Genomic DNA, 8,544 nt, shown 5'->3' with positions numbered 1-8,544 from the left:
TGAGGTTGTCGTCCTGACAGGCCAGTTCCATCTGGACCTCCTCTCGCAGACCTCTTCTGAATAGCATGCAAAGCGTCTGCTCATTCCAGCCACTGGGAGCTGCTACTGTCCGGAAGGTGAGCGCATACTCAGCAGCAGTCTGATTCCCATGCTGTAGCAGATGCTCACCTCCCTCTCCGCAGAATGATCAAAATACATTTAAAAAAAACAGAGCCATGAACTGCTCATAAGACTCTAGCTCCTCCTGTCCTTTCTCCCAGATGGCCGTAGCCCATTCAAATGCCCGCCCTGATCATTAGATAAATAACCGAGGCAATCTTAGACCTCTCGTGGTGGGGGCTCCCTTCTGGTGTGAAAAATAGAGGGAGCACTGAAGGAGGAAGCCACCGCATTTGGATGGTGTAATGTAGTATTCATCCGGGAGGGATGGGCATCGCTGAATCGGCCGTTGCGCTGGCTCGTTGGGTAGACTGGCTCTAGAGTATCCTCCGATACTGGGCTGCTTGACACTGCAAACTACAGAGAACCTCTTCCATGGCCGTCCCCAGTTCAGCCAGCTGGTCATGGTGTTGACGTAGAAGGTACCCTTGTTCGTTGGCCGTCTGAGAGAGTTCCGATTTTTCTGCTGCTTCCATAGTTTGAGTTGGTATTCTGTAATAACGGAGCTGTGAGTCAGGAAGCAGGTACAGCAGTTAATAAATCAACAAAATCAGTAACAAGTCAATTCCATAAGGCTACACGCCAGTAAACAAAAACAATACCACCTGGTGAAAAAACATAGGGGAGTGACATTTAAAGGGGAGGAAATCATGAAGGTAATGGAGTCCAGGTGTGAATCATAATGATTAACAGGAGTGCGTCATATTGAATACCAGGTGTGCGTAATGATGAATCCCAGGACCGGTGGTTAGTATTCTGGCGACGACGTATGCCGGAGGAGAGGAGTAGAAGAAGATGTGACAGAGGCCAACAATCTTTTCCAGTTGGAGCAGTCGGATGGTCGACCACTGAAAGCACTGACGCGAAGCCCAATAGACAAAGTATGTTAAGCTTTGGTTGACATTTGAGAAAGCATGAAAATGTATCTCTTCAATTTACCTCTCCACATGACTTTAGGATCATAGACTGTCCAAGCCCCCCAGGAATAATCCCATCCACCAGAACCATTGAGTTCAGATCGGTCTGATTGTCTGTGCTGAGTCGGACCAGCTTGCGTTAGGCTATACCTTCCAAAAGTGTTGAAAAGTACATATCTCCCATTTATAACTCTGCACTAATCCATCAAATTGTCTCACAGTAAAGTATAACCTGTGTGTTTGCTTGTTTACGTCTCCGTCTCCTACCCTGTTCCCTTTAACTCTGCTCCTGTTCTCCAGGACCTAGGGGTTCTGCCCAACACCCAGACGTGGATCCACCTGATGTTCTCCATTACCAACACTCCAACTTTTCATTACATCACCTGCAGCTACTGTTGTTGTCATGTTGTCATTATCTGCTAAGAAAGCTTTCTTGCTCTATCATACTGGGCACATAATGTGAGATACACACATTAACTAAAAACACTAGCATTGCAAACACTCAGATCAAAGAAAGCAGCAGTGCCTGGACTTTGCAGGATCCTACTTCAAGTTCCCCTTCCGAGACTGGCTGCCTGTTGAGAACAAGTGACAGGCAGAACCTCCCACCCACACAGCAAGCACCTCAATATTCCACACACCAGAATTCAGTATTTTAGTCCATTATTGCCATGTGAGTGTACAAAAAAAAAAGAAATCTGAAAATGACACAACTGTACCAAAAAATATCAAGTTTGTGTTAAAATCTTAATTATTGCCAAGTTGGTTTTCACAGCTGTTTTACAAGGTGTTCATTATTGTAAATTATCCTTTGATGGTATTTGTTCCACATTATTCATTGTATCCTAGAACTTACGATACATATATTCAACCACAAGGTGTACCAATGAGCTATGAGATAGAAAAAAATCATAGCAGACTACTAAAATTATATTATTTCAGTGTAGATAAGGTTCAAATAAAAACATGACAGGCAGACAAGCCAGTGTATGAATCAAACAGATTTGCCAAGGAATGGAGTGGAAATTAGCTAACTTCGTGATCTGTAAGGTAAGTAACTTCAATGCGTCAAGCAGATTACAGGTTCTTTGCCATTTCTGAAACCTGGCAGCGTTTAACACATGGATTTCATGTTGTAATGTTAACAAGGTACCCAAAAGTAGTTTGAAGTAATGTTTTAATTTTATTAGCTAAACAATACCTGTTTAAACAGCAAAATTGTCACTGAAATCAGCCTTGCAGTCTACCAATTATTTGTAATTATGTTCCAGCTCCCCGCTATCCCCAACCAGAAAAAAAACTGTCCCGCAGCTGAATATAGTTGATCCTTGTGTTAACCCCTAATAAGGTATGACTTGCTAAAAACTGAAATATACACTTGAAAGCATCAAACTGAAGGCAGGAATGCAGAAACACAGTGACAGATTAACAGTTATTATTGCCTGATAAAAAACAAAACAATTTAGAAGTATCAGTTCTGCAAAAGTGCAATTTATTGAAAATACTGTCACTTTAGATCCAAACTTTTTGTTTTTTTACATAAAAGTTATTTACAGAATAGTTATTCATATTAGATAGAAAAAGGACAAACAAAGAAAGAACAAAGATACAAAAAAATCTAATTAACAAATTCAATAGACATCCATAATTGCACTCTTTTTCAGGCCCTTTGAGTAGAGCCATGTGACATTTACATCGTGACCGTGCTGGCAGGTAGAGTGGTTTTGTCCAGGTCGTCAAAGTATGGATGGCTCATAGCCTGTCTAGCAGAGATCCTCTTGGGTGGGTCATAGATCAGCGTTTTCTACAAATGAGGACGATAGGAAATTATGAAGCGACACATTCTACAGAAGGTGGGACATGGTCACTTTCATTTGTATCCTAAAGACTACTGCTGTGCTGACAGAACAATAGGTCACTTCAATATCACTAATACTATCCAAAACACAACCAGCCCCTTGAAAAAGACAGGTGTGCACCGGGCTTCTACAGTAACAATGTTTCATAATCAATCTGAATAAATATTAGGAGAACAGGGAAATTGTCTTACAGCGAGCAGATCAATGCCATCCTTATCTAGGTTTTTCACCATGGAGGACAGATTCCCTGATTTCCACTTGGGGAACGTGTTCTTGTAGTCAGGCAGAGATTCTACCTCTGGCCAGATGTCATTGTTGGGAGTACCAAGGGCCCTGGAAAAGAAAGAAACCATGCTTGATAAATACTTAATTCAAGGAAATCATAAAATGTCATACAGTATGCCCAACATGGAGCAATTATCTCAGTGTTGACTGTTAATCACTCAATTTGTCTGCCTGTCAATTCTGGATGGCTCAGTGCCCACCACAGCTCAATCAAATGTCCTAATCTAGCATCAAATAGCTACATTGTCTACAACAAAAACGCTAACATTCAAATGTATTGATTAACCAACCTAGATGTTGGTAGCAGTAGGATTTGTTATATTACAGATGTGTATATTCACATGCACATATGCTGAGTGTACAAAACATTAAGAACACCTGCTCTTTCCATGACATACTGACCAGGTGAATCCAGGTGAAAGCTATGATCCCTTATTGATGTCACCTGGTGTAACTCAACATTAGAAAGGTGTTCTAAATGTTTTGTACACTCAGTGTATACCTGAAGATCCTGAAGAGCTGGTCAATCTCTGAGTCTCCATGGAAAAGTGGTTTCTTTGTGGCCAACTCCGCAAAGATGGTCCCGATACTCCAGACATCCACAGGGGTGGAGTACCGTGCGGCACCTAGCAGAACCTCAGGAGCCCTGTACCACAGTGTCACAACCTGGACACAAAGACACAGTTAATGATGCCATTAAAATGTATGTGTACACATACACCTTATGATAGCATTACTTTACATGTGTATCTGCTAATGCTCTTTGGAAATTAACTATGTGGTGTTCTGGCTTACCTCGTGGGTATATACCCGGACTGGCACCCCGAAGGCCCTGGCCAACCCAAAGTCTGCCAGTTTGATCACTCCCTTGTTGTCAATCAGCAGGTTCTGGGGCTTCAGGTCTCTGTGGAGGACCCTTCTACAGTGGCAGAACAGGATGCCCTCTAAGATCTGGTACAGATAGCTCTGGATGGGGGAGATAGTAGCAGAGGGTTAAAATTCACCTACTGACAAGAAACACTGTTTACAGACCAATACAACTTGGACTAAAAACACTAAGTTGGTATACTAAGAGCAGAAAGTGAGAAAAAAAATAAAAAATACAAACAAAGCTATGTGCATCATGCTTGCCCCGCCCTCAGTGGGGTCGATACCTTCACAAGCATGGGGTCGATACCTTCACAAGCATGGGGTCCATGTACTGGCCCGAGGGGATAGAGTCTAGGTATTTCTTCAGGTCCATGGAAAGGAACTCAAAGATGAGGTACAGTCTGGACTCCTGCATCAGCACATCTAGAAGGCTGTTTGGAGACAAAATAGATGTTTATTTGTTTATGTAGACACTAGACCGCTAATATGATATGGCAATTGCAAGACTTGCTCAGAGCCTATTTAGAATGATGCTGTGTCTGAGCTTTGAACTGTTAAGACATCACATCAACTTTCTTGCTGCCTGGCTACTGTAAACTCTTTAGGAACCCCACAGACACAAACACACTACATACCGTACAACATTAGGGTGCGCTAGCTCTTTGAGCAGAGAGATCTCTCTGACAGCTGTGCTTGGCACTCCCTCCTCCTCACTCTCCAGTCGGATCTTCTTCATGGCCACTACCTGGCCTGTCGACTTGTGTCTGCCTTTGTACACAACCCCATAGGTACCTGGAAATCACAGCAACAAACATGCTTTACTATGTTGTGTAGCCACCCTGATGAATAATGTATAGCGGCAAATGGTAACACTACACCAAGTCTGGAATCAACAGGACCCTGAAGTTTAACATTTTTTTTAATACCTTTATTTAACTAGGCAAGTCAGTTAAGAACAAATTCTTATTTACAATGACGGCCTACCCCGGACGATGCTGGGCCAATTGTGCGCTGCCCTATGGGACTCCCAATCACGGCCGGATGCGATACAGACTGGATTCAAACCAGGGAGTGTAGTGACACCGCTTGCACTAAGATGCAGTGTCTTAGACCGCTGCACCACAAGTGTCTACCCCCAAGCAATAAGACTGCAAAATAGTGAACTGAAATAGCTAGACTATCTGCATTGACACCCACCCCCACCCCTGTACCGACTCTTGACTCATCACATATGCTGCTGTTAGCTATCCTGTTGCCTAATCACTAACCCCTACCTATGTGTACATATCTACCTCAATTACCTTGTATCCCTGCACATCGACTTGGTATTGGTACCCCGTGTATATAGCCAAGTTATCGTTACCCGTTATTATCGTTCTATTATGTTTTATCTCTGCATTGTTAGGAGGGACCAATAAATAAGCATTTCACTGTTAGTTTACGAAGTATGTGACAAGTTAAATTAGATTTGATTAACAGGTTGGAAGAAAATACAAAGAAGAACATCTAATGACATGCACACAAATCTAGCAAGCTAGATATAGCAGGTTCAAAATTATATACATATTAGTCTAGATAGATAGCAAGTTTGGGGGGGACAAATCAAAGTTGAGGAAATAACATACCCTCTCCGATTTTCTCTATTTTCACGTAATCATTCATTGTTCCCTGAAGAAGAAAAAAAACAGTCAAGGTTACGAAAGCCATTCATGCAACTTAAAATGACCGATAGGTCAAAATAGCCAACTTAGTTTGTGTTTGTTGGAGGTAACTACATTAGCTAGAGTTAGTTAAGAAACCTCCCGCAATCTAACAAGTAGAGAAAAAAAGCATGACATCCGCGTTAAGAAAATAGTCAACTAACGTTACCTACCTAACTTCGGTAGCCAGTCAACAATGAACATTATATTAGTATCATTACTCGATAACAAAACAATATAACATTACTTTGTGATATTTAATGTGACGCCTTGTTAGTGATAATTTCCAATATCCTCGTTTTCAAAAGCTGTGCATGTGATAGCTAGCTAGCGAATGTTTCCCTCAATGCTAGCTAGTTACATTTTCAATTTCATGACAACTGCTACAATACAATCGATCAAACAAATACATGTTGCTAAAAATGTAAAACTTTTATACCGGTTGTGCCATGTCGTTATGTAACGCGACTGTTGAATGGAAAATGAGTGTGGCTCTATTAGTCAGCTAGCTAGAGTACTACTGCTGGGTACACTCTTTTCGAATTGGCCGCGGGGCTGCTAGCTTTCAAAACCAAGCAATCACGTCGCTGGGTGTCTTTCAAAAGCGCCAATCGGGAGGAGGCCAATTCGAAGCAGGATATGATGGTTTTAAAGTTTAAACAGAGAGGAAGGGGCAAAGCGAGATGGAAACTTAAATATGTCTCCTGCAGCAAGGTGGCTTTTTTTCCCCACCAAGCAGAGTTTTTGTTTGGAGGTCAATTAGAAGGTCGAATTTGGTCAACAAAAAATGCAATGTCTTATGTGCTACGTGAGTCTTATTTGATCGAATATAGGTTCTGTAATGGTTAAGTTGTTACGATTTTACTGACATCGCAGCAACTTTGAGAAAAAACACTTTATATTCGAGTTGTGCCTGGGTTATTGCTATACGGTATCATTGGGGCGTCCCTACCCTAAACACAAACCTTAATACCTACCTTTACTTTAACAATAAACCCCTGGCCCCTTGATAACGTCAGAGTTGGGACGTCCCAAGGATTCCATATAGCAAGAACCGGTGTGCCTGTTGTTCAATCAAATCAAACTTTATTTGCCACATGCACTGAATACAACAAGTTTAGACTTTACCGTGAAATGCTTACTTACAAGCCCTTAACCAACAGTGCAGTTCAAGAAGTATAAAATATTTACCAAGTAGGCTAAAATAAAAAGTAATAATAAAAAGTAACAATAAGAATAACTAGGCTATATACAGGGGCACCGGTCAGTGTGCAGGGGTACAGGCTAGTTGACGTAATCTGTACATGTAGTGGCTATGCATAGGTAACAAACAAACAGTGAGTAGCAGCAATGTACAAAAATTGTCTCTGACAATTTTATGAGCATTCCTCTGACACTGCCTATTATATAGGTCCTGGATGGCAAGAAGCTTGACCCCAGTCATGTACTGGGCCGTTCGTACTACCCTCTGTAGCACCTTACGAACAGATGCCGAGCAGTTGCCATACCAGGCGGTGATGCAACCGGTCAGGATGCTCTCTATGGTGCAGCTGTAGAACCTTTTGAGGATCTGGGGACTCATGTCAAATCTTTTCAGTCTCTTGAGGGGGAAAAGGTTTTGTCGTGCCCTCTTCACGACTGTCTTGGTATGTTTGGACCATGATAGTTCGTTGGTGATGTGGACACCAAGGAACTTGAAACTCTCGACCCGCTCCACTACAGCTCCGTCAATGTTAATGGGGGCCTGTTCGGTCCGCCTTTTCATGTAGTCCACGATTAGCTCCTTTGTCTTGATCATAATGAGGGAGAGGTTGTTGTACTGGCACCACATTGCCAGTTCTCTGACCTCCTCCCTACAGGCCATCTCGTCGTTGTCGGTGATCAGGCCTACCACTGTTCTGTCGTCAGCAAAATTAATGATGGTGTTGGAGTCATGTTTGACCACGCAGTCATGGGTGAACAGGGAATACAGGAAGAGACTAAGTGCACACCCCTGAGGGGCCCCAGTGTTAAGGATCAGCGTGGCAGATGTGTTGTTGCCTACTCTTACCACCTGGGGGCGGCCCGTCAGGAAGTCTGGGATCCAGTTGCAGAGGGAGGTGTTTAGTCCCAGTGTCCTTAGCTTAGTGATGAGCTTCGTGGGCACTATGGTGTTGAACGCTGAGCTGTAGTCAATGAAAAGTATTCTCACATGGGTGTTCCTTTTGTCCAGGTGAGAAAGGCCAGTGTGGATTGCGATTGAGATTACATCATCTGTGGATCTGTTGGGGCAGTATGCGAATTGGAGTGGGTCTAGGGTATCCGGGAGGATGCTGTTGATGTGAGCCATGACCAGCCATTCAAAGCACTTCATGTCTACCGGCTGGAGTGCCACAGGGCGGTAATCATTTAGGCAGGTTACCTTTGCTTCCTTGGGCACAGGGACTATGGTGGTCTGCTTGAAACATGTAGGTATTACAGACTCAGTCAGTGATTGAAATTGTCAGTGAAGACGCTTGACAGTTGGTCCGCGCATGCTTTGAGTACACGTCCTGGTAATCCACCTGGCCCAGCAGTTTTGTGAATGTTGACCTGTTTAAAGGTTTTGTTCACATCGGCTACCGAGAGCGTTATCACACAGTCATCCAGAACTGCTGGTGCTCTCGTGCATGCTTCAGTGTTGTTTGCCTCGAAGCGAGCATAAAAGGCATTTAGCTCATCTGGTAGGCTCGCGTCACTGGGCAGCTCGCATCTGGGCTTCCCTTTGTAGTCCGT

The 8,544-nt window shown here is 43.1% G+C and overlaps 1 protein-coding gene across 2 annotated transcripts; it reads right to left on the bottom strand.

The window, feature by feature from the left end:
• Nucleotides 1-2,537: 2,537 nt before the first annotated feature.
• Nucleotides 2,538-6,373, bottom strand: LOC110502539 (cyclin-dependent kinase 1). Of its 2 annotated transcripts, none has more exons than XM_021580658.2 (8): nt 6,230-6,373; nt 5,716-5,758; nt 4,726-4,882; nt 4,398-4,521; nt 4,016-4,186; nt 3,723-3,886; nt 3,127-3,268; nt 2,538-2,880 (listed from the first exon to the last, which is right to left on the bottom strand). In XM_021580658.2, the coding sequence occupies exons 1-8, from the start codon at nt 6,239-6,241 to the stop codon at nt 2,767-2,769; spliced, it is 927 nt and encodes a 308-aa protein (XP_021436333.1). In that variant the 5' UTR covers nt 6,242-6,373; the 3' UTR covers nt 2,538-2,766. The 2 variants fall into 2 exon arrangements, with proteins under 2 accessions (XP_021436333.1, XP_021436334.1); XM_021580659.2 differs by having other exon boundaries at nt 5,964-6,322.
• Nucleotides 6,374-8,544: the final 2,171 nt, after the last annotated feature.

The sequence above is a fragment of the Oncorhynchus mykiss genome, chromosome 23 (genome assembly GCF_013265735.2).
Source record: "Oncorhynchus mykiss isolate Arlee chromosome 23, USDA_OmykA_1.1, whole genome shotgun sequence".
In the NCBI taxonomy this organism is placed as follows: Eukaryota; Metazoa; Chordata; class Actinopteri; order Salmoniformes; family Salmonidae; genus Oncorhynchus; species Oncorhynchus mykiss.
The sequence above is the reverse complement of the archived record's forward strand: the minus strand, read 5'-3'. Positions and strand labels throughout refer to the sequence as shown.

Bases quoted from the DNA above. Each gene is read 5' to 3' on its own strand.
- LOC110502539 (XM_021580658.2), bottom strand. The intron at 3,269-3,722 runs GTATACACTGAG...TTTCTTTTCCAG, and splicing joins CAGCTCTTCAGGATCTTCAG to GGCCCTTGGTACTCCCAACA. The intron at 2,881-3,126 runs GTAAGACAATTT...CCTCATTTGTAG, and splicing joins ATGGCATTGATCTGCTCGCT to AAAACGCTGATCTATGACCC.